At 35.7% G+C, this 26073-nt stretch overlaps 3 protein-coding genes across 3 annotated transcripts; 2 read left to right on the top strand and 1 right to left on the bottom strand.

Annotated features, from left to right (window-relative positions):
- Nucleotides 1-388: 388 nt before the first annotated feature.
- Nucleotides 389-4173, bottom strand: LOC113753057 (fructose-bisphosphate aldolase 3, chloroplastic). Its single transcript, XM_027297134.1, has 6 exons — nucleotides 3826-4173; nucleotides 2556-2825; nucleotides 2364-2473; nucleotides 2154-2244; nucleotides 1788-2057; nucleotides 389-910 (listed from the first exon to the last, which is right to left on the bottom strand). The coding sequence occupies exons 1-6, from the start codon at nucleotides 3988-3990 to the stop codon at nucleotides 632-634; spliced, it is 1185 nt and encodes a 394-aa protein (XP_027152935.1). The 5' UTR covers nucleotides 3991-4173; the 3' UTR covers nucleotides 389-631.
- A 5049-nt stretch (nucleotides 4174-9222) lies between these two features.
- Nucleotides 9223-15571, top strand: LOC113754225 (uncharacterized PKHD-type hydroxylase At1g22950-like). Its single transcript, XM_027298588.1, has 9 exons — nucleotides 9223-9917; nucleotides 11121-11168; nucleotides 12513-12689; nucleotides 12785-12935; nucleotides 13029-13115; nucleotides 13825-13949; nucleotides 14540-14658; nucleotides 14934-15045; nucleotides 15120-15571. Exons 1-9 carry the CDS (start codon nucleotides 9456-9458, stop codon nucleotides 15153-15155), a joined length of 1317 nt encoding a protein of 438 aa, XP_027154389.1. The 5' UTR covers nucleotides 9223-9455; the 3' UTR covers nucleotides 15156-15571.
- A 2797-nt stretch (nucleotides 15572-18368) lies between these two features.
- Nucleotides 18369-24351, top strand: LOC113752544 (nuclear poly(A) polymerase 1-like). Its single transcript, XM_027296658.1, has 10 exons — nucleotides 18369-18476; nucleotides 19204-19281; nucleotides 19365-19472; nucleotides 20425-20487; nucleotides 20603-20764; nucleotides 21372-21485; nucleotides 21567-21629; nucleotides 21736-22059; nucleotides 23078-23242; nucleotides 23330-24351. The coding sequence occupies exons 1-10, from the start codon at nucleotides 18369-18371 to the stop codon at nucleotides 24176-24178; spliced, it is 2034 nt and encodes a 677-aa protein (XP_027152459.1). The 3' UTR covers nucleotides 24179-24351.
- Nucleotides 24352-26073: the final 1722 nt, after the last annotated feature.

Here is a 26073-nt window from a genome sequence, read left to right on the forward strand (position 1 = left end):
AGCAATTGGCCTCCAAGTTCAGAGATTTAAAACTTTACTCAAGTGCAGATCAAGGGATTTAAATACAGATCAAGTGATCACCTGCATTCTAATATCCAAACTTTCCTAGAAATATTGCATCAACCTGCATTCTAACATCCAAACTTTCCTAAAAATATTGCACCCGCATCCAAACTTTCCTAAAAATATTGCACCAACGGATGCCTGCATTCTAATATCCAGACTTTCTTGAAAATATTTCGCCAAAGACTTTCTTAAAAAAAATATTTCGCGACGGGTAATACACACCCGTTTAGATCGATGGTGGTTCATTGAATTACCCTTAACCCCATTTATGTCTCCCCTCCTAATGTAAAGTAGGAGTAAGTGTAGCATAGATTCTATCGTGTCGACCAAAAAAAAAAAAGAAGCTTCTTGAGGCTGCATTTCAATAGCTTCTCACAATGGACTTATTCAAGCATTTTGTAGTAGCATTACGGCAAACAAAGAAATAAAAATAGGGTAGGGATTCGGGCAAAATGGGCTTCTCCTAGTAAGTCTCCTCATGTTTCAACCTAGGGAGATGTAAATTACACAAAATGAAGTACAAAGCTACAATGAACCGAGGGTGCCAAGTTGCGAACGATTCCAGTTAGTACGTATAGCCCTTGACGAACATTCCCTTCTTAGCTTCCTCACTCTCACCCTCAGCGGAGTACTTTCCAAGCTGAGCCAAGGAGTTTGCCTTTGCACGAACCAGAAGTGCCATCTGAGCAGCTTCTGCATTCTCAGGACGTCCCTGCCATGTCTTCAGCACACTGTTTTGCAGTGCTCGGGCATAAGAGAAGGAAACATGCCATGGGTTGGGACTTTGATTCATAGCATTAAGGTTCAATGTGGCTTCCACTTCAGATTGTCCACCTGACAAGAACTGACCAGAAAAGCAAAACCGTCTTCAGTAATGCTTATACAATACATGAAATGATGAAATGATGAAAATGAAGAAACAAATAGAAGCTAATCATATGATTCAAACAGTAAGGCAGCAACAAAGCTGCATCAGGGATGAAGGTTCAGGCAAAGGTCCTTAAGTGAGACTATTGTCAACGACCAAGAATTTTGGCATCATGATGCCCAAGAAAATCACATATTACTTGTATCACATGATTTAGCAAGTTGCAGAAACCTAAGATTCTCATTCTTCTATATTTGTGCAGCTTCATTTCTGTCATTGTTGGTTATATTCACAGAGAATGTAGCACAAATTAAATAAATGTCCTCGCTCACACGTGGTACTCATGCCAAACTCTGCCACTAGGGGTAAGATCTATAGCACAATTCCAAAATGATTGAAGTTGATCATCTTTGGCAAGGTTGCTCAAAAAGACACAGGAAGTGACAGCTTCACCTAGCTTTCCCCTCTTTGCTGTTCCCAGATAATAGTAGGTTTTGCTTAGTACCATCTGATTTTCTCGAGAGCACACTATCCTAAAATTGAGTTATCCCAGAAAAAGCTTATGACAAATGGCTACAAGAACTTATTTGAACTTATACTAGCTAATTTACAGGCCTACTACTGTTGTCACAATTGTTGTCGCAATGTTCCACACACTTTCCTCTTAGCCCTTCTCCTCTTTCTTGTTCTTGGAGCTACACTATTAGCTCTTCCTCCAAACTATGTCCCGGCTCCAATCCTCACTAACCGACTTTGTCTACACCTTGGTTATTTGGATGAAAGAACTCAGAGAGATTTAACATTTTCCTAAAAATAAACACGTGTAAATCAGAAACTGTTAAGGTCTCCATACCATGATTCCAGGAACGGCTGGAGGTACTCTCCTCCTAAGCATTGTCAGAGTATATTTTGCAATAGTCTCTGGAGAAGCCTTTTCCTTGTGTTCGGCTCCTGGAGTTACCATGCTAGGTTTAAGCAGAATACCTTCAAAGACAACATTATTCTCAGCCAAGTAGTAGAAGACCTCCGCCCACACTTGCTCTGCCACTTCAAGCGTCCTTTCTATTGGGTGATCTCCATCAAGCAGGATCTCTGGTTCCACTATAGGCACAAGACCATTATCCTGCACCAACCATTCTCAATTTGAACTCCAGTATCACAGGTTATGGACCGGAAAGCACCTCATAGGTCATAATTTCTAGAGAAGTGGCGGATATACCTGAGAAATTGCAGCATAACGTGCAAGACCCCATGCAGCTTCTTTAACAGCCAAAGCAGAAGGACCACAAGGAATGCTAACAACTGTTCTCCTGAAATTGTGAGATAACACTATCAAAGAAATGAAGTGTAAACAACTGGAAAGATTTCTTGAAACATCCAACGTCTTTAATAAGCAGCATGACTAGAATAATTGCAGAAAACCACTTACCACTTTGCAAACCGCGCGCCCTGCTTATAGTACTCGGCAGATCTAGAAGCCAATCCATCTAAACCTTGGCACCATGATTCATTGTTGGATCCTGGTAAGGGGGACAAACCCTGTCCAGCAAAGTGAGAAATTTAAAAATGTGTGACAGAAACACCACAATTTCAATATCTGAAACTACCAGATCAATCATACCTTGTCAACTTTGATTCCAGGTACAATACTCTCATCACGCAAGCAATCCACAAACTTCTTTCCATCAGTGGTTGATTGGTAAAGTGTCTCCTCAAAGAGAATGGCACCAGAGATATAATCACCGAGGCCAGGAGTGGTCAATAAAAGTTGCCTGTAAGCCTGCCTGTTGACTTCTGTATTATCAAGTCCAATAGATGCCAACCTCTTTCCACAAGTTGCATTTGATTCATCAATGGCAAGGATACCCCGTCCTGGAGATGCAATAGATTTCTACTCCGAAAAAGGGAAAAAATGAAAAAAAGGAAAGCAAATCAGAAAATGGTCCTGTATAATACATACATAGCATGCTTTACTCTCAAGGATGCAGTTGGGAGTCATTGTCCACAAAGAGGAAATACACTGTTCTCAAGTACCTAGTTTAGAGTCATTTTGAATGAAGGGACAACCAGATAAGCAGAAGAAGAGTAATATAGGAAACAGAAGGAGAAAAACCTTCTAACAAAGGCAAGCATCTTTCTAGTAGAACAAGTAGGAAGATCCATCACCAGTTTTAGTGTTTGCATGAGCAGTTCATCTTTCTTAGCATTAATATAAAAGATTAACCAATATAACTTCCGGTATCAGTACATTTCAATCCCTAGACATAGAGATTCCAGTTCATCAGCACATTTCAACCTCATGATAAAATTTTAACTCCTTCACAAGAAATGCTAGTTAAAAAAATCAGTTCCAAATATCTTACCCACGAAAGTAGAGTCAACCATTAACATTTGATTCCAGTTCGCACACCATAAAACGAAAAATTGGAAAGCAAAGAAAAAGTGAAAGAAACTACAAGTTCATAAAATACAAAATACCAGTGAAGTTAGGTGACAAAGTTACATGCTAAAGCACGCGCCCAGAAAAAATAAATAGATCTTCTACACTCTACAATAAACAGCAAAGCTCACCAACCGACTGCAAAAGATTAAAAAAGTCAAACAAATCGTCCTCAGAACAGTATTTAAATACTTTATTAGCTCAATAATGAGCAAACCGCATGCACCATGACATCATACTAAAAAAAAAAAACTCAACAATATCACCACCCAAAATTCCAAAACAGATAAAAAAAATAAAAAACAAGAACTTTTACTATATTACAAATAGCAAATCACAAATATCAAATGAAAATTATGATCATCTCAAATTTAAGAACTATTCAAACAGCAAAAAGATCACAAATCTCGCTAACGAGCCAGAAACAGGAAAATCGGGTCAGAGTCAATACAGCGGTCTTGACGAGCTCGTCGGTGTAAGATCCAGAAGACGAGGCTTTGACGATGGAGACACGGCTGCGGGAGGGGAAAGCGCAGGCCCGTTGGTTGAAGGACTGCTGGCCGATCCACGATGATGATGATGCGTTTAGCTTAACAAAACTCGTGCACGCCGCCATCGTCGCGACTGATTGATCAAAGTCGTCGAAATTACTATTTGTAGGACTGATAAATTTTCTTTCTTTCTCGGTGAGAAAGAGTGGAAAGACGTTTATAAAAAAGGGCGATTTGGCGTGAGCAGAAGAGAACAGAGAAAATGGGCAAAGTTGGTTAAATATTTTGGTTCCCTCGGGAAGTCCGCACTTTGCTATGAACGGGAGAGTAGCTGTTGAAATAATCCAGTACAATATAATAATAGGACAAGTCAGGTGCGGAGCTACCAAACACACACTCACACAGTAGATATTTTGTTGTTTGTCCGATTTGCCCCTAGGGGTACAATGGCCCGACCACGTATGTATACACATTTATATATATATACATATACATTAGCTAGGATAACAGCAAAAGAGCAACTAAAATCCCATGTATTTCACGTTTCAATCACTTGTATCCCTTTTTATGGAAACTTATTTCAATATAAAAATGTATAGTGGAGAGGTGTCAATTAGCATTTCATTGATGATTTAGGAATTTTCTTGATACTCATGAGATGGTACGACTATTGTTTCATTCTCAACAAAAAAAAGAAAAAGAAAAAAACATATTCATGTTGTTCAATGTCTCGTAAAAATGAATCAATACGTGTCTAAAGTTATTTCAGTATTCATTTTTCGCGTTCTCCAATTTAGTTTTCTTAGGAATGTCTTGTATAAAGCTATTTCCGTAGGCTGCTTATGAATACAATAGAAGGCGAAAAAAGGGTTAGGAGTACATCGATGTCAAATGGTTGATTAGTTAAAAATGTGAAAATGCAGTGACTTCAAAAGGGTGCAAAAAGCACTTTGAAAATATGAAGAGAATAATTTATAATTATAATAAATTAGTAAAACTCATAATTGAATCCTTATATAATTTTAGTACACCCATCATGCAAATTATAAACAATCACGATTGATATATAGATTGGATCAATTATCAAATTTACGATTTAATGATCAAAATATCCATGCCATGGTACTTACTCATTTCAATTTAGTCGACACCAAGCGAGATTATAATAGCTTACTCTTAGGAGGGCGGACTCATACCTAGGAATCGGAATTGCAATTAGAATTACATTCAAAAATTCAATATGGGTTTTGATCAAGAATATCATTACAATGACTAGTGTTTGGTACATATTTATAAGGTTTTGGAATCAAATTATTCTTCATTTTCTTTTCTTTATTTTTTTTCTTCTTTCCCTTCTCTTGTTGTTGTCTTCCCAACCCTTAAGTACTCGTGCTTCACCATATTCTCTTAAACCAACACTTGACCATCATCAATCAACCTTACAATCTGTGGAGCATGAAAAAGCAGCTTACAAGAGATGGAAGAAAGATTTACACAAAAAGGAAAAAAAAAAGAAAGGAGAGAGAACCAAATGAAGAGTGGCTGCAATGGAGTATTAGAGGAGAAAGAAAGAGAGAAGACAAGGGAAAATAATAGAGATTGACAAGAAAGAAAAGAGAACCAGATGAGGTGGGTCTGCTGCTATGGAGAATTGGAGGAGAAAGTGAAGAGAGAAAAAAGAGAGAGAGATGATGATAAAAGACTGCTATGGAATATGGGATAAGAGAGAAAAGGTGTTGCCATGTAAATTGGGCCGATGTGATTGAGTGATGAAAACGATATATTTTCTTTTTTTTTTTTAAGTTTTCGAGTCAAATTGAATCAAATTTGAAAATTCGTGAAAATCCGTCCAATTTGCTAGGAATTGAGAACTCTCGAATTTTAACGTTTCATTACAAGATTCTGAATCCAATATGTAACCCAAATAATAAGAATTGGAATTATTTTAATTTTTGATTCCGATCATCTTTTATCAAATGACACCTTAATGCTCTACTGAATTTTCGGCATTAGGCGCTTGAGGATAATTTCGTGATTTCATCCCATAGGGATGGCAGCAACAATAATCAGTTGCCGTCGGGTTTCCGAAAATGCCAAGGAAACGGGATCGGGGATGATAGCTCAGTGTGAGTAGGTGACGGACCTTTCCCTTCACCTAACATGCAAGCTTGAAAAGTGCGATGGCTATCTTTCCCTACAACCACGTGCCGCTCCTGTAGAAAGCTCTAATTCAATATTTCAATGAAGCATTTTCCTAGGATGAAGATGCATCTTTTATTCTAGAATTTTCTAATGCACAAATTTGAATTGCTTTTTTTTTTGGCTTCTAGCAGAAAAAGTTTTCGTGTATTATTTGGAGATTTATGTTTCATTCGTATCTCATTTTTTAGGACCTTTAGGGGTATATTTCAAAAATAATTGAGTTTTGTTTCAATAACATTGTAAGATGTTTTATGACATGATCTTAAACGAAATACAAATGTAGTTGAGAATTAAAAAAAAAAAAGTGATTGGAAATGTGTCTATGATATGGTAGAAATTTTTTTCATTTTTCCGTTTTACAAATAATTTCCAATCTTGTTGTAATTGAGATGTAATGCATATGAGACAGAAAAATAATTAAAAGTAAAAAAGTCATTAGAAATGTGTAAAAGAAATATTCAGGATTGCATTTTCCGTCATTTTTCATGGAAAAAGAACTGTTTGGATTGCATATTCAGAACTGTTTGGATTGCATTTTCCGTCATTTTTCATGGAAAAATTACTGTAGCGATTTGATATATGTGAGGGAAAAAGGTGATAGGAAAATGTGATCACAGAAAACGACAATATTTTCTGGCGGAAACAAGCAATCCAAACAAGGATAATATGTCCAAATAATGACAATTTAAACAAGCTCTTGTATTCTAAATCACAATCAAAATACATGTCTTTAAAAAAATTTTCTTTCTTTATGAGGCCATGTAGCATATTGAACTTGTATTTATGTATATTGGTACAATTGTGCGTATTCAAAATCATATATATTTTTTAGATTTCATCTATAAAAAAACAATTGAAAATCACGACAATTTTGAGCGATAGTCACAGACAAGAAAATCCTCAAAATCAAAGACGTAGGCTATTTGTTAGTTTGTTTCTATCACTTGTCGTATGTTGTTTAGTATAGGATTTCCTTTTTTTACTAGCCGAAATGCTATAAGGTGTCTTTGCTCGAAATCATAATGATTTTCCTTTTTTGGATAACTGTCATTTATAAATATAATTTGTTTGTATCATAAATATATTTTTTAATCATCTCATATATATCACATAGCAAAAAGTGCTATAATGTTATTTCAAATAATCTTCTATTCTAAAGTATAACTTAACTAGATTAATGTACTTTTATAAAATCTCATTTTATAATCTAATTCTATCCTAGGCCTCCAACCTCCTTAATTTTCATGTTGCTGTTTATGCAGTGATGAAACCATGGGCCAAATATAAGTCTCTAGGCCAAAAAGCCTATTTCAACATGAGAAACCTATAATTTCCAAAAAAAAAAAAAGAAAAATGTTATCACAATGTTGTCAATGAGATATACTCCTATCTCATAATAAAATTGAGAATAATAGACACCTTGTTCAACTTTTGGTATTAATTTTTCATCTTGGTACTACAATGTTCTTTTTCAAGAATTTTAAAGAAGATTCAATGTTACCATTTCCATCCCAAAAAAAAAAAAATTGAATGATTTCGTTTTTGCCTCTCACTTTTCCACTAATTTTTTTTTTTATGTCTTTGCTCCATTTTGAATTTAAGCTTTCAAGCTGAATTTTCAACTTAAACATTGGGCCTTTAAAAAAAAATCGTCTTTCTCAAAAGAACACCTAAGAAATAGTTTCCATTTCAAATATGTTTTTCTTATACTTAAGGGTCTATTTGGCACGCCTATTTTATGTATGTCACAAAGAAACAAATTTTGGTAAAATATCATCTACAATGATACTCTTATATCCCTACAATTTTTTAAAAATAAAATAGAGTAATAGTGGTGGGTAGTAGGTGTTGCCAGTAGAGGCCTAGAGGGTAGCAAGCAGTGAGAGGAAGAGTAAGGGATAAGCATCAAACTTTTTTTAAAACAACTTTCATATAGCTTAAGTATTTTTTGGTATATTTTTCAAAAACTACACCGTAACATTGTATCTCAAAATTTTTTTTGGCTGTAGATATATTTTAAGATATTTTAAAATTTTAAAATTTCATCTAGAAATTTTTAAAAATTTTATTAGGAATGGGTGGTGGGACGGTGGGGGTTTGTGATAGGTGGAAAAAGAAAGAGATGGTAGAATATCTTCTTATTTATTTTTTGTCTTTTTGTTAGGTGTGTTTGAGATTCGTATTTGAAGTGTTTTTAAGGATACGTATGCCTTATGGAGAGTGTTATCATAGCATTACATTTGAAAATCTAGTATTTAAAAATAGGCAAATCTATAAAGATTAGGTTATATTAAAACACACTATTAGGAATATAAACGTATCTAATTAAGTAGAACACCCTAAGATTCAAATTTGTTTGACTTTCTTAACAAATTTGAAATTTTGTTCAAAATTAACCTGTTTATCGCCTTATGGAGTGTGTTATCATAACATTATATTTAAAAAACTAGTATTTGAGAAATAGGCAAATCTATAAAGATTAGGTTATAGTAAAGCACACAATTAGGAGTATAAACGAATCTAATCAAGTTGAACACTCTACTATTCAAACTTGTTTGATTATTTTAACGAGTTTAAAATTTTGTTCAAGTTGTTTATTCACTAAATTGAGTTTGAACGAGTTTTTTTTTTTATCAAATTTGAATTTTATCGAATATAAAATGCTATTTAATCTTGACTTGATTAGTTAACAAATCAAACTCGAACGAATTCTTATCAAATCGAATTTTTAAAATAGTTTGCTCCATCTTTCAACTCTACACACTATCCAAATGGATTTGGAAATAGCAACTTGAAATCTATCCCTTGTCCACAGAAAGGGGAAATGTAGATGAAATTAATAAACTGTAAATGTTTATGATGAAAAGAACATTTCAAAATCTTAAACTTTGGATAAAGTAAAAAAGTTCCAAAAAGAAGAACAAAAAGGTAAGAATGACAAGGAAAAACAGTCCATGAAAGAAATAACAAATTTGTTCACAAAAAAACCTCTTGCAACATATTCTTTTTTTCAATCCTGCTAAAAAAAAAAGAACATATTCTCTATTTTTTCAGTTGCTGATATTATCCAAAATTTTTAGAAAGTCCTATCCACTATTTGTCTGCTGTTTCTGAAATTTAAAAGGAAGAAAAAGAAATAAACACAAAGACACACGTCAGCATTGTCTACTCGACAGAAAACCCTAACGTTCTCCATCTTCATCCTCTCCATCAGAACCGAACTGAAACGGTAACAAAATTTCCTCATTTTCCAAACCCAAACCCAAACCCTAACCCCAAGCTTCCCAAAATGCTCCTATAATCCCATATCATTTCGGCATTGCCCCTCCCCTTCCATACATATAATCCATACATACATACCCATACACAAAACAGATTTTCTGAAATTATGTCGCAGGATGGGGCAGCGGCAATGGTTTCGGCATCGCTAACAGCGACTGTGACGGGGACGGCAGCGGCAGCTGGGACGGGAATAGTGCCTGCAACTGTCGATCGGAGGATTTCCGAGCCTCAATCTCCGGCAACTGAAATTAGAAATGTTAATAACAACAATGGCAGCAGAAACGATAAAAGTATTACCAATAAGAATGGGAATGGGACGCTTATGCCTCCACCGCCACCGCCATCGCAGGTTTTTCCGACCTATAGTTCCCACAGGCTGCGGCTGAACCCTAGCGCCGATCACAAGCCGGATAGTTATGAGGATTTGCAATTGGACTTCAGTCCTCTGCTTTTCAGCTCTCTGGAGAGGTATTTGCCGCCAACTCTCCTCAATTCGTCGCGGGAGACGAAGGTTCATTACATGCGTGAAATCCTCCTCCGTTACTCCACCGAAAGCGAGCGAAATCGTGTAAGTATATATACATGCACTAATATTTCTGCATGTTCGCTCATTTGCTTTTGTTGCTTGCATTACGGTTTGTGGATGGGGGAAATGTGGAAATTTTAGAATTGCATGGGGGGAAGTGAATATAATGGTTACATTTTACGTGTATTTATACGGGTTTATATCTCTGCTTCTACGCGTATGTATACATGGGCTAGGCATTGTAGTGCAAGGAGACACGTGTAAAAAGATTGGAATTTTTATTTTTAAAGAACTTTTAAAGGACGTTTTGAGGTATTCTTGCATGCAACTGTGCATGCGAAGATGCAGTAGTGGTGTTGGGAGACAAAAGTAGAATTGGATTGAGCTACAGTTATTTATTTATTTATTTATTTTTGTTTTATTTGACAATTTTCTGTGATGGTATAAAAAAGATAGAAGTAATAAAAATGTTAGGAAGATTGTGAATTGTTTTTACTGGTAACTGTGACATTAGCTTAAAGTATGGAGAGGGTATGAACTTTTGGAGTAAATTCTATGTGTTTTTTCCTTGTATTTTTATTTTTTCTTCCATAATAGAGGTTGATTTGGGGAAGGGGACTGAGGAGGAAAAAGGAATGCAATTTCTGGAGGGTTGGAAGTTTTGCTGCTGTTACTGAAAATGGTCATCATTTTTTGCTTTGAATTTCTGCTGCTGTTTAGCGTTGAAAGAGAATGGGAATGTTGACAGTAAGACTAATTGGGTTTTGGGCATTTTATTCATGTTAAATTATTAGGGATTTTGATTGGCTTTTTGGAGGATATGTCTGAAGGGATAAGAAATCTGAGAGAAAGGAATTTGTTGGATATTTTTGTCATGTGTGTGTTCTCTGTCAGTTGAACACTTTATTAGGTAATGGAGCTGTCTAAGGGGCTTACATTTTTGCACAGACATTTTGTGTTCAACTACGATATTAAGTGACATTCCCCTGGAATTATTCATGTGGTTCTGTATATCTGTTGGAAATCTGCTCTTTTTCTAATTATTTGGGTTGTCTCAACTCAAGAAGATTATTAGCTTGATAGTGTATGGTGGAAACTGAATGATGTACAAAACATGATGCAACTGGGATTCTTGCATGTTCTGTAAAGCATGCTTTTCCCATTATCTTGATGAGAAGATCTCTTGTACGCTATGCTTCTGTCGAAGCAACTTTTGAGAGTTTTCAACTTCTTTTGTGTTAACAGGTTCAGAAGCACAGAGAATACAGGCAAAAGATTATATCGAACTATCAGGTATAAACCCTGATAAAACTATAGTTGAGGATTATCTTTTTACCTAATTATGTTAGACATCGACATAAATATGGGTGCTCAATTTATTTTTATCAACAAGTAGAAAGTGGATTATATTTTAAGCTGCAATAACTTGTGTTTTGAGGAACCAATCCTTCCTGGTTTAATGCCTATTCTATCGGGAAGGGGATGGAAAATTGCTTACCAGCAAAAGATAATTATGATGGCTTAATGGCTATTGCCACTTGCCCCCAAATTTTATTTTATAGGTGCCAGATGAAATTAGATTGTCAGTGGAATTTTTTGTGTCTGGATGGAACTTAATGTTGGTTGTGTGAGCATAGTTTGAGTCCTATGGCTGTAGAAGCTAAAAGGGCTAATGGACATGTAAAGTGTGTAATATTGAAATTTGAAGATAATACTTGAAAACATATGGACCATCTATACACTGGAAATTATAAAGAAAGGAAAAAAGTATTTTGAGATAGAGAAGAAGAGAAAAATGCTCCTCACAAGATTCATGTGAAAATTGACTTCTAAAATCTCAATTTCTCTTTGTTGTGTGGAGATCAAATTGGATCAGAGACACATATATACTGCTTCTATGGTACAAAGTGGCTGCTCCTATGAAATACTGTTATATATGTTAATTAGGAAATATAACACACTACAGCAGCCTTTTCATTACCAATTTACAGTAACAAATTATGCTGGCAAAATTTTAGTTCCCCATTCTTTTGCATGTGTTGTACTAGTCATAACAGAAACACCTAGACAATGTTTGCAACATGGTAAATACTACGGCTTGATGTTTATCCAGCTTTTTATAGCCATGAATTTTATTCCCACTAGTGTTCAAGGCACACACGAATATGTGTGCAACTAATAAAAGAAATTTGTGCCAAATTTTTTGACTCTATTTGAAATCATTTTCAAGAGAATTAGTTTTATGTTGTAATAGTAAGTATGTAGAAAATTCATTAAAATAAAATATATGAACAAATAATTATTTAGTAGTAATTCATAACCATAATTGATAGTTGCTAAAAAAAAAATAAGGTTTACTAAATAAGTTGAAAAACAAAATAATAAGAAATACATATTAGTTGGAAGAAAGATATATTGGACGTTGGAAGTGGGTAGTTATCAAGGCTAGTTTAGGAAGAACATAAAGTGATACAAAAAGTTTACACCAACTCCTCCCTCTCCCTTTATATATAGCATAGATATGCGTTGAAAAGATAGTAGTGAATGGATACACTATTCATGTTGCTATTTTGCTTACCTAGATCTGCTCACTGTTATGTTAGCCATGTTCCTCACCTAAAGCTGTTTTTTTTCCAGCCTTTACATAGGGAACTGTATATTATGCAAGCTTCAAATTTCTTTGTCCCTTCGTTTCTCAAGGCTGTGAGTGAAAACACTGAAGAAAGTTTCAGAAGTATAATGTCTGAACCATCTCCAGGAGTTTTTGCATTTGAAATGCTGCAACCTCGCTTTTGTGAAATGCTGTTGGCTGAGGTATGATGTAGATCGTTTTCAGTGATCTAAAATGCTATTTGTTTAATTTCTGTAGTTTAGCTTCTATGTTTTCTTATCAGGTTTTGATTGCTTAGGTAGAAAATTTTGAGAAGTGGGTGCACGAAACGAAATTCAGAATCATGCGGCCCAATACAATGAACAAATATGGTGCTGTCCTTGATGATTTTGGACTGGAAACAATGCTCGACAAATTGATGGAAGAATTTATACGCCCAATGTCAAGAGGTATGAGGTTTTTTTCCCTCCCCTGTGGAGGGTCAATTTCTGAACTGTTTAACAAGGTGAATGCAGGATGATAATTTTTATTTGTTTCTGCAGTGTTCTTTCCCGAAGTTGGTGGAGCCACACTTGACACACATCATGGATTTGTCGTCGAGTATGGAATGGATAGAGATGTTGACCTCGGTGTGTGATTGCATCCGAGCATTTCCGACTTCCTATTATGTTTTATTTCCTGATCTCAAAACCAGTGACTCATAACTAGTGGATGCCAATCTGATTCAATTCATTAACAGGATTTTGTATAGGATGTCATTGCATGGGTCTGCTTTTTGACATTACAATGAAGCTAAGTTACAGTCTTACAATCTGGGGTGTTGTAACAAGTAGTTACTATATATATCATGTTTTCTGTCATGTGAATTTTGTTTTAGGTAGCCTGGTTTTGTCAGAAATATTTGGAAGGATAAAGCATTTGCACATGTATGACCAAGTCCACTAGCTTGAAAAAGAATGTAATGAGCTAAAGACTTTCTAATCAACTGGTGATTACTGATCACTTTTGCCTGTCCACACTTTTCAGTTCCTTGTATTACAGAAGTTTAATTTTTAGTAAAAGTATTAATGCTGGATTTTTGTAAATCTCTAGTTGTATTTTGAAGTGTCACTTGATTAAGGACTGCAGGTTGCTGGAGTATATTGTGGTATTATATCTGTTTCCTCATCAAAAGGTGCTCTTCTTTGAAGCCTTGGACTGTGATGCTAAGGATACTTCATTTAGAGTAAAAGTTATACATTGGTCCGGTTGTGATTCGATCAAAGATCGGGATGGCTAATTAACTTGTTATATGGCAAAACAATACGTCTCTGACTTTCAAGGGCTTTACATTTATAGGTTTCCATGTGGATGACTCAGAAGTCACTCTGAATGTATGCTTGGGAAAGCAGTTCTCTGGTGGAGAGTTATTCTTCCGAGGTGTGCGGTGTGAGAAACATGTAAATTCTGAAACTCAGCCTGAGGTAAGTGACATTTGAACTATTATATGATCAAGTAGCCCAATTAAAAGAAGAAAAAATGAAAAAGTTGGTGGTGACTTTGGGAAAAGCTTAGTGTTGATGTATTTATGCAATGCTGTAGTTTTTACTATCTGTTGTAAATGCAACAATGGCGGTCATGTCTACGCCCTTTTTTTTTTTGACGCCGGGCCACAGAGGTGGTGGGGAGGGGGGTTATGGGGTGTGCTTTATGTTAATTTTGCTAGAGGAAAGAAGTTTTCTATAGTCAGCAAATGGAAATGGAGCTCCTGATTTGTAATAGCCCTGCATGATAAGTTTTGGCATGCTTTTGTTTTGGTTTTGGGTGTGGGAATTATCATCCTATTTTTCATTGTCTTTTTGTAGTTTATCACTGAAATATACTACGTTACCATTGTGCATGCATTGTACTATTTCCTCACTATGAAATATGCAACTTTTATTATAATTTGATGATTGATCTTTTTCCTGTGAACTCTAAATCACAAGATGATGACTATCTATAACATATGCTGCTTTTAGTTTTGCATGTACAAGCAAAAGTTAATGTGTACTTGATCTTTGTTCTTTTTTAGGAAATCTTGGATTATTCCCATGTCCCTGGGCGAGCTGTTCTTCACCGTGGTCGCCATCGGCATGGTGCTAGGGCTACAACATGTGGGCACCGAATTAATTTATTACTGTGGTGTAGAAGGTACATTTTATTCATTGAAGCTGTTTGAAGGATTTTTGCTGTGCTGCACATGAATCATATAGATCTCCGAGTTCCCAATTGCAAACTCTCTTAATTTGTTTGAAGTGGTGTCTGCTCTGTGAAAGTTCCGAGGACCTTCCTTAGAATCAGATGTAGATCACGAGGAAAGGATGGTAGAGTAGATTGAGATGTCTGTTATTTAGTCTATTGGTAAAAGTGTTGGTGTTTGTTATCATGTTCAGTACCTACCTCTGAAACTGTTGCTGTCTTTGCAGTTCCGTTTTCAGAGAGTTGAGAAAATACCAAAAGGATTGTTCAGGCTGGTGTGCAGAGTGTCAACGGGAGAAGAAAGAAAGGCAGCGTCAGTCAGTTGCTGCAACGAAACTGGTATTGTGTTACCTTTTAAGATTTCACTTTAAGATTTCAATTATGGATGCATTCATTTTTCTTCCTTTCATCAGGAATTACTGAGAAGAGAAGGAGAAGCTGCTTCTTGAACAGTTTATTGTCTCTAATTATTGTGCTGCAAAGAGAAGGAGATGAAGCTGCTACTTGAACAGTTTATTGTCTCTAATTATTGCGCGGCAAAGAGAAGGAGATGAAGCTGCTTCCTAGCTGTTCATTGTGTTTTGACTTTTGCTTTGAAACTGTAATATAGCTCAACTCATCCTCATGGCAGAAGCATTTTCCCGTTAGTCGTATAGGGATGCTGAAGATGTTGTCTGTTTTGTCCTTTTTTTTGTCAAGATAGCTGTACATCTAAATCAAGTAGGTGTTGGGTCATCCCAATTGTTAGCTGACTTGAATATGGCTTACCATTTGGTACAATGAACATTTTGTAGTGAGTTGAATCCTCATGGTGAATGAAGCTGTACTCTGTAGATGAGTGGTGCTCTGCACATCTTTAGATACATTTGATTGTAGAAATTGCTGCATTAAATTGTGAAATCAAATCAGTGTTTGCTGAGGTGCTGCCCTGGCATGGAAATGGGTGATAAAAAATTTCGACATGATGTAATTGCTCATTATGATTTGTGTCGGCAGGCAAAGATGTGCAAAACAACCGCTAATCAGATTTTACTAGGATAGGAGAGACTATTACTAATTAAGCGGAGTTTACGCTCTAGTCATCTGTCCCAGCGGTGTTTTATTACGTGCTAGTCACCTTTTACAAATAGCAATATGGCCACTGTGCAAAAGAGCGGCTTCCTTTTCCAAAACATTCGAAAGAAAAACACGTACTATAGAAAGGTATGCTTCCTTTTCCAAAACGTACAAAAGAGAGGAGAAAGGTATGGAGCGGGATGAGTAACATGGCTAGAGATGGCAAATGAGCGGGATCTGGACGGGGTTTAATTGGAACTGTATTACTATTTAATATGGATGGTTTATATTCAAGCAATCTCATAGTATTAGTCATGGGACCAATATGAATGGGATTAAAATAAGTTTGATTCATTTTAATGCCGCCTAAATATCTAATAAATCATATTTTATTTTTTTAACTCTTTTTTCCCTAATCAAATTTCCCAATATTGATTTTTTTTAAAGTACCATTTAGTTAGTTTGTTTAACTTTGTTAGGGCTGCAAACGAGTCGAGTCGAGTCGAATTTTGGTCTAATCGAGCCGAGTCTTGACATAATTTCATTGAACTCGAACTCGAGTTCGAGCTCGACGAGCTGACAATTTCAAACTCGAGCTCGAGTTCGAAAAAAATAAAAAATAATTATTTTATTTTTTAAAAAATAAATAAAATAATATTTTTTTCTTAATAAATAATAAAATATTAAGGATATATATGTAATTTTATTATTAAAATTTTAAAAAATAAAATATATAAATACTTAAAATAAAAAAATAAAAAATATATATACTTAAAATAAAAATATATATATATATATATATATATATATACTCGAGCTCACGAGTTAACGAACTTAATATTTTGAACTCGAGTTCGAGCTCGATTTAGACTCGAGTTGCTCGCGAGCGACTCGATTCGTTTGCAACCCTAAACTTTGTAAAACTTTCCTCCATTATTGCTCTACCTATTATATAATGCTAATAGATAGATGATTAAGAGTAATTCAAGTATTAGGTGGTTGCAAAAATATTAATAGCTAGGTGTCCACTTCAAACCCGTTTTCTATTCTACATTTCTACTTCTATTGGCAAAAATATTTGCTCCCAATCCTCCTCCCACAATTTCCCTCCTCTCTACCTCCTTTTTTTTACTCCACTCTCTTATCGTACTATCTTCATCTCTTTCCCACCTTTCTCCTCTCCAATTTCTCACAACTACCTACATTAACAAAAAAAAAATTCAAAAAATTTATAAATGGAATTATCAAGGAGATTAGTTGACAAAGTTGTAAATGGTAAAAACATGGCATTGACAAAAAATTTAAAGATGGAATCATTGATGAGATCAGTTGACATAATTGAACATTGTAAAAACACGGTGATGACTTTGACAATGAGTATTTGTATGCGAGTAGATATAATCTAACAATAATGTTACGCGCAAGACTAAATTAATTTATTTATAGAATATCAACTTTATTTGCATGTGTATAATAGGACAAGTATTGACCAAATTACTTGAAAACTTTTTCTAAATATCCATTGTTGATGTGGTCAACTTTGGAGACATACTAACAGACTAAACCGGTTACTTTGAAAATTTTGAGAGACCAAATCAATTGAAATAAGCAATATGAGATTCCAAATTAGTTTTTGTTAAAACTTCTAGGACCAAATTTGCGGCACACGCAAATAATAGGGGACTAAAGTGGCAATTACCATGATTTATCCCCTTGCAATAAACCGACTTAGAATTTTCTACCCTATAAATGGTACAGCCGAGGGAGAGCGTGTATGTTGACTCGTCGATTCCTCTAACTGGTTATTTCTTTAAGATCGAAACGATATTTCATCCTCGAAATCCTCAGAAAAAAGAAAAAGAAGAAATCAATTCAGGTTTTGGATTTGGTCGAAAAACTTAACGCAGCAGATTGAGATTACTTCTCCTGCGTCATAATTCCTCCGTGTTTGATTCCTAATCTCCATTGGAAATCAAACAATCATAATCAGTTACGAAGCTCGATTTTCTAGGGTTTCCGACCATCCGCCGGCGATCGAGTACAACGATTTCGATTACAGAGCTCGAGAAACGGCGTCGGATAGCACCAATCAAGCAAATTTGCGGAAGAGCTTCACTAATTCGAAATTCTAGGGTTTCGTTCGCTGTATTCCATTTTTCTTACAAGTCTTGTTTTGTACAGAGAAAAGTATTAAAAGAGAGAAGAAAGTTTGTGATTGTTTCTGATTGAGTTGTATTTTAGGGTATCTTGGTGGATTGTATGGTTTAGGGTATCTTGGTGGATTGTATGGTGGATTGTATGGTTGGTCCGATTGTAGCCTCGGAAAAAAAATTAATGAACAATTCTGATATTGTTGAGGAGTTTTTGATGTTTCCTTTATTTTTTCCTTTAATTTTTTGAGTTGAATAATTGTACTGAATCACTAACTTCTTATCATACTTGATCGAGTACAAAAAAGGGGTGCTTGCTTTGTCTTATTGTTGAAACACAAATAAAGGAAAAAAAATTGTTGAAAAGCAAAAGATCATTGAAATTAAGTTTTGGAGAAGGAAAAGAGGCTAATAACCTAATAGGTTGCTGCTGGTGGTGATATGAGTATGAATAGGATGAGTAACAGGTCGCAAAATCCTAATCGAGTTTATGGAGTAACACAGCCAATTTCGATGGCTGGACCTTCTGAATCTGACATGATTAGAAATCGGGAATTAGAGAAGGTTAGGCTCGTTTACCTTTTCTATTTAGTTTCGTTGATATGGAGTAGCACAGACAAAGATGTTCGTTCTTGATATGTTAACAATGGTTTAGTTAATGGTCTATCCTGTCATTCTACATTTTGTTGGAGGAAGTTTGTATTTGTGGATAAAAGCTGATTTTATGAATTACTAAAATTGGTCATGTCTTGAATTTATGTGTAAATGTTGCTTCACTGGAGTCTTATTGTGGAAAACAAAGAATATTATGAACGTTAGGCTCTCAAAGGGATGTACAGAGTAGGTTTTAAGATTATGCAGGAAGAGAAATCTATGTGCAGTGTGCCTACCTCACTGTGTCATTATCATGCCTGTCCCCCGTTTTTAAGTTTCATTTTGGTTTTCATTTCTTTTTTCTTGCACATGCACATACATGCGGTGTATCTAGGTTAACAACACAGAAATGTTGTTATGTGTACAATTGGCCAGAGACTGAAAAGGTTAACTATACATAGACATATGGTTGATATGTATAAAACTGGCCAGGCCTGAAGGGAGGCTGGTTTACTCTCCCTCCCTCCCCCCCCCCCTCTCTCTCTCTCTCGCATATTGGGATGGTGAAAAAGCATTTTTACTACTCTTGGCTTATTGGTTTATCTTTTAAACTCATGCAAAAGGATAGTTTTTAGCGGCTAAGCTTAATTTCCTAAATATTTTTGGTTTTAAAATCTGAAGATGTTTTGGTTAACAGTTTCTAGCAGATGCAGGACTTTTTGAAAGTCCTGAGGAAGCTATCAGAAGGGAGGAAGCTCTAGCTAGATTGGACCAGGTATCATACTGTTAATTTCGAGTTTATATTAGTCATTGTTCCATAATTTGGCTATATGCACCTAATCGTAAGATATGGAACAGATTGTTAAGGATTGGGTAAAGCATGTTAGTCGCACCAAAGGCTTAAATGAGCAAGTTGTTGAAGAAATGAATGCATTGATTTTCACATCCGGTTCTTATAGGCTTGGGGTATGATTCTTATGAAATCTTATCTCTTCACAGTGTACTGTGTCTTTATATAAAGTTTTCCTGTTTGCTATTGATATGTAATTTCTGTTCTTTTTCTTTTCCATATGCCTAGTGCCATTGAGATATTTAACTAGATTGCTATTGCTTGTATTAGGTCTTGATTTTGTTAAATTATCTTTGGACACACTATAACTATATAGATTTGGCGGTCTTACCTGGACCTCAACTATTTTATGGTGGTGACTACTCTTTTATCCCTTTTTGCAAAAATTTCATGGATTGTGAGCATCAGGGATTCCTTTTTTTGAAAATTTTAGTTGTCCAGTACAAAGATGGGTTTACGGGTGGGTGGGGCTGGTCTTTGGATAGTTCTTTTGTGCAGAAGACAAAGTTAAGCCATTTGTTGTCAGACTGGGATTTTATACAAGAACTCAAGTTCTTAAGTGAAATTTTTTTTTTCTAAGTTGAACTTATTTGCAAGTGATACAGATTTTTTTTTTCCCTTAAACATTAAACATGTTAACATTCTGTGCCTACTTGTTGCATCTTGTAGTTGCAACTCAAGTGATCACCTGTAAGCTAAGGGGTGCTACTTGTGCGTGGCCTTGCCCATACAAGAACTGAATATACTTTTTGATGCTCGAATTATGACTTGTGGCCTTTAGTTTTGAGTGTTTTTATTGCTGGAGGAGGTTATAATTTCATTCAAATATTTTCTGGAGTACATATAATCGTATATACTTCCAATTTTCAAGGGAAACAATCTGAAATCTTCTTTAGCAACACTCAAAGTTAAGAACATTTTCCAGGACTATAGATGGTTATTTATTAGATTGTTGTGGAGCTGTAGAGAAATAAGAGATATTTGTTCAGTTGTTCGTTTGTTCAATAAACTGCCAAAGATTTACTGCTGCTAATTGGGTTTTAATCGCTTTATGTTTTTCGTGAATAGGTACACGGCCCCGGAGCTGATATAGACACCTTATGCGTGGGCCCTATGCATGTTACTCGCAATGTAAGTTTAGAACCTCTCTCTCTCTCTCCCACCCTCCCCCTCAAAATGTGGAATTTTTTTGCTTATCTATTTTGATTAGCGATGATGAAATAATATCCCTATGCGTCAAATGCAGGAGGATTTTTTTGGGGAATTGCATAGAATTCTGGTGGAGATGCCTGATGTGCAAGAGTTGAATTCAGTGCCTGATGCTTATGTCCCTGTCATGAGGTTCAAACTTGATGGCATTCCCATAGATCTGCTTTACGCAAGTCTACCACTCCCAAATATACCTGAAGTATGAATTTTTTTTTTTGAGTGATCTCTTTCTTTTTACTTCTTACCATGTGCATTGGGAAACTTTATGTTTGCTATGGTTCTGAAGCTGTCATCTATTATTATTTTTTGTGATATGTTGTATACCTATTATGAACCTTTTCTGAGTGGTTTTTTTTTTTCCATGCGCATTTGGAAAACTTTATGTAACCTATACTTCTGAAGCTCTGTGTTATTATTTTTGTGGTATGTTGTATGCATATTCCTGGAGTATGATTTTTTTGGTCTTTCTTTTGTTTAATTCTGAGATTGTTGAGCCTAGTATTATCTGCTTTAAAAGTGATTATGGTGCACTATTGTTCGACACTTTGGAGGCACATTCTTAGTGGGATAAATTCTGTTTGTGATATTATCATCCGTTATTACTGCCTCTCTGCCTATGAAATTCTAGCATTGTCTCCTTATGTCAAACCCATCCTGTTGGTGCTCCTGAGTCATCATCTTTTGTCTTTTGAAAAAATCGAAGTTATCTTTTTATTTTTTGAAAACTTTAAAGTTCAGGCTCAAAGATGGCTCTCAGATTTGTAAACTTCCATAATTGCATCTCTGAACGTGTACTACTCTTGTAGGACCTGGATATCTCTCAAGATTCCATAATACATAATGTGGATGAGCAGACTGTTCGCATTTTAAATGGGCGCAGGGTTACTGATGAAATTTTGAATTTGGTACCAAATATACAGGTTTGTACTGCTATATAGTGAGTACTAATGCAGCTATGTGATTTTCATTTTCTAATGGTTTGTCTAATCTTTATTCCACAGAATTTTCGAACTGCTCTAAGATGTCTAAGATTGTGGGCAAAGCGGCGTGGGATATATTCAAATGTAGGAGACAGAGATTTATAACTCTTTTTACTTCTCTTTTCCTAGGCATGCTTTTGCTTGTCGCCTATCCTTATCTTTAACCTGATTTTATTTTTGTTATGGCCAGGTGGCAGGCTTTCTTGGTGGTGTTAATTGGGCAATACTTGTTGCTCGCATTTGCCAGCTATATCCCAATGCCCTGCCTTGCACGTTAGTCTCTCGGGTTGTCAGAGTCTATAACCTGTGGCAATGGCCAAATCCTGTTATTTTATGTCCAATTCAAGAAGGATCTTCAAATGTCTGGGATCCAAGAAGAAATCGGAAAGACAGGGAGCACCTGATGCCAATTATAACTCCAGCATATCCTTGCATGAACTCTAGCTACAATGTGTCAAATAGCACATTGCGAATCATGATGGAAGAGTTTCGGAGGGGAAATGAGATTTGTGAGGTAATTTACATGAATCGGTATTAAGTCTTCTCATTGTTTCTTTTTGTTTTGCTTGTTGAGATAGGAAGTTTTCTGTTTTTGAACCTACTTTCATGTTTGCGCATGTCTTAAATCTGATTAATCCTTCCATGATGGTTCTACACAGTAATATGGGACAATCCTACAGTGACATAACAGTACGTTTATGGTTTGCAGGATAAGCTAAGAAATTGGGAAAATGCACGTGTTTGTTTTTGAGGAATCTTTCAACTTCTCCGATAAATGAATTTCTGATCTGTTCTTAAGTACAGTCCAGTGATTTAAGCATCACCGTTCAGCCTTGCAAACACTAATAGCTTGTGATATTAGTAAAGATGTTCTTGCAAATATGAGGCAACTTGTATGATTTCAAATAGTCATCCTCAATCAATGTTTGCTGATTCTTAATATGTAATCATTATTGGTTGGTTTGGTCTGTACTGTTTTAGATTTTCCCTCGCACATTGAGCATCATCAGGAAGACTTAGAAAGCATATCCTCTAGTCGTGTGTTAGTTATGTAATGCAATGCGGGGTGCTTTTAATTGGACTTTTTACAAAAAATAATTTATTTCCAAGTTGGCTGAAAAAGTCCATGTAATTTTTAGTTTAAGATTTTGTCTTGTGGAGCTTGTGCCTTTCTGATGCAAGTTGCATTGTCATTTTGATGTTCCTTGTACAAATTTGAAATTGTGTCTGCATTCTCAAAACTTGGGGAGCTGCAGTAGTATCATAAAATTAATCTGTTAACCAAGACATTTGCAGGATATCCAGTTCTTTCTTGAAAATGTAGACCATTTGTTGACTTTTAGAATCTCGGAATATTTTGAATGTCCAAATATTCAGGAATATTAATCGTACACCTAAATTTTGTGAAGTAGATTACCTTGACATGGTCCAAGTAGGACAAATATTCAGCATCAGTTGATTTTTCTATTTGCTGTTAACTTGTGCATTTGTTAAATTGTTTTGCTGTTTTAACTTTGTTCATATGTATACAGGCAATAGAGGCAAACAAAGCTGTCTGGGTAACTCTTTTTGAGCCTTTCGCATTTTTTGAAGCATACAAAGATTACTTGCAGATAGACATAAAGGCACAGAGTGGTGATGACTTCAGAAATTGGAAGGGTTGGGTTGAATCTCGATTACGTTTTCTTAATTCAATGGTGAGTTTTATTTTTCCCTTAACTTGTTTGGTGATTTGTAAGCTTCAATTTTTCAACTTCAATAACTCCGTCTGCTGAATGAATCAGATTGAGAGATATACAGGGGGCATTCTCCAATGCCATCCTTACCCTGGTGACTTCTCGAATGAGTGTAGACCTCATTGCTGCTCTTATTTTATGGGTTTACGAAGAAAACAAGGTAGCAGTCCTGAAGGTGGTAAACAATTTGACATACGGTGGATTGTTGATAAATTTAAGCACCAAGTATGTCAGTACTCTGCTTGGAAAGCCACAATGTGGATAAATGTATGTCATGTGAGGCGGAAAAACATTCCAGTTTTTGTCTTCTCTGGGGGAATCCGGCCTTCCCAGCGAGCAAAAGTTGCTGCTCAGGATTGCTTGGGTAAAAGATTGCCTGGAAATAATTTTCTTCATGCTGATGATGCTGGTAGCAGAAAGAGAAGAAAACAAGTAGTAGTTAATCGTGGAGTTCATTTGGAGGAGTTTTCATCCCTGACTAGTGGGACTAGTACTGCAAGCTTGCAGATTGAAGCAGGAGAGGAAGAACAATCTGAAGCTGTTATTGCTGACACCATCAGAAACAAAAACTACCGCAAGAATATGACCAACCATGATCAGGAACCTGAAGGATCTGTAAAGTGCAGATCACCCTCATGCTCAAATCCAAAAGGTGCATCACCTGTGGAAAAGTGGGTCACTGATTCTTCTTCTGGGGAGATTGTTGGTTTGTCAGATATGAAGACTGAAGTTTCTGGTGGAACTGTGGAAAGTAATTCATTTCAGTTGTCCATGACGGAACCAGGAGTTCAAATTCCAGTAGTAGGCGCTGGGGGTCGCAATTCTTGCTCCAAATCCCTACAGAATGAGGGCTTGGAAGAGCTTGAGGTCTTGTCAGCTGATATTTCGTTCTTCTAATCATTTGTAACAGACTTTCTGCTGGCAATTTGTCCCATGTTTTAATTCAAAATTTTGGTTGGATAGCTTGATCAGCTCCAATCTTCATGCATTTGATTGTATTCATATATGTCCATGAGGGTGTTAGTCATGCATTTGGATTGAAATTGGTGAAAGACGGGAGTTCATATCTAATTTATTTTTGGACTTCCTTAACAATTTTATCTTCTAATTTATCAAGGATTTGTACTCAAGTCATAAGGGTTCTATGCAGTTAGATAGCTGTATGGTTTCTTTTGACACGGTTTCTTTTGATACTCTTATATACTCTTTGTTTACATTGATTTGCCATATGCCATACAAAAGTGGAAATGCAGAGAGAAATTTATGCGATTAAGAAAACTTCTGAACTTGAAATTATGTGGCTTCGATAAACTAAATGTTGTTTTGCATTATACTGAGATGGAATCCCTATCTGATATTTACTCTTTTCACGATTGTTTTCTCCAGTTGCTTCCACCATCTAGCATTGCATCCGCTTCAACCTCGAAGGCCTCTCAGAAGCCTCTTATCAGGTGTTGTAATGCCCTGCAAAGTCAAATCACTTGATTCAATTAAACTTCCCTTCCCTTCCCTTCCCTTCCACTGGATGATTTCTCTATTATTTACTGCTTCTAAAAGATGCCCTTTTAGTTTGCTAATTTAGTCTTTTATTTTCAGCTTCAATTTCACTTCCTCGAAGAAAGCAGTTGGACCCAGTGCTTAGAGGCATCAAATGGCTTGAATGTCCGAAGTTCAATTCACCAGTGCAAGATTGTGTAAATTGTGTCACTCACTAGCTATAGAGAAGCAAGTGTAAACAATGCCATTTCTGTGAAATGAAATGCAGTCAGTTCAGATTTCAGTTCCCTGTACATTGGCATGTAAACATAAAATTGTAAGCACTAAATTCGATTCCTTTCTGTTCTGTTAATGATTGTGGGACAGAGGAGGAAACGGAAATCAATACTATGACCAATCTTTTACCATCCCTTTTCTTCCTTCTGTGAAGGATCACTTGTTCATGTATCTGGAAAATCCAAGAGTCATAATCAATGCAAGTGTTCTTTTTTGAAATTTCTGTGTCGAGTTCTTTAATGGGAGCTTCTTTCAGTCTCTTTTACTCCTTGGTGTACGCGCATGCATGGTTGCTTGCTTCTTACAAAATCATATGCAGGTCCAACTCAGGTTAGGCTAATGTTAGCTCAGGTGCATGAACCTGTCAATTTGTCGTTGGAGTGTTAATGCTGCCTACAGTCTGATGAGTAATTACAATAGTTGTTTGCCTCTGAACCAAAACCAAATCAATATGCAATCATCTATTAAAATCTCTCCATCTCTCTATATCTTTTTTTCAGTGACCTGTGAATTTAAGTAATCACTTTTCGATCAATCTCAAAAATTTGGTTTCAAATTAGTAAGAAAAGTTACGAACCAACACCCAAAAAAAAATGAAAAAAAGGACCTAATTCTAGTTCTATATTTCTATGCGTGATTTGTTGAACTCGAAGGCTCATTTGTACTTCATCTGCTTCATCATGGTGCCGTTTTTCTTCTAAAAATTTTTTATACTTTTCATGGATATATTTTTCAGTCACCTTCTTATCTTACATACATTAAATCAAATCGCTAAAAAAATATATTCTTCTACAAAAATTTCGAAAAATAGCAATCCAAGCGGCGGGCAATTTGCAAGTCACACAACACAACCTATTTCCATTATTTTTTTGTCAATTCATTATGGTACACTATTAGTATTATTTTATTCAGCAAGGTCGCCATAGGCAGGTGAACAAACTTTAATTACAAATTACATGCAAAAGTGCATGTCACCTTCAAAGCAGTCATCAATGTCAGCGTCGCCTTCAAGTGATCCA

The sequence above is a fragment of the Coffea eugenioides genome, chromosome 11, assembly GCF_003713205.1.
Source record: "Coffea eugenioides isolate CCC68of chromosome 11, Ceug_1.0, whole genome shotgun sequence".
In the NCBI taxonomy this organism is placed as follows: Eukaryota; Viridiplantae; Streptophyta; class Magnoliopsida; order Gentianales; family Rubiaceae; genus Coffea; species Coffea eugenioides.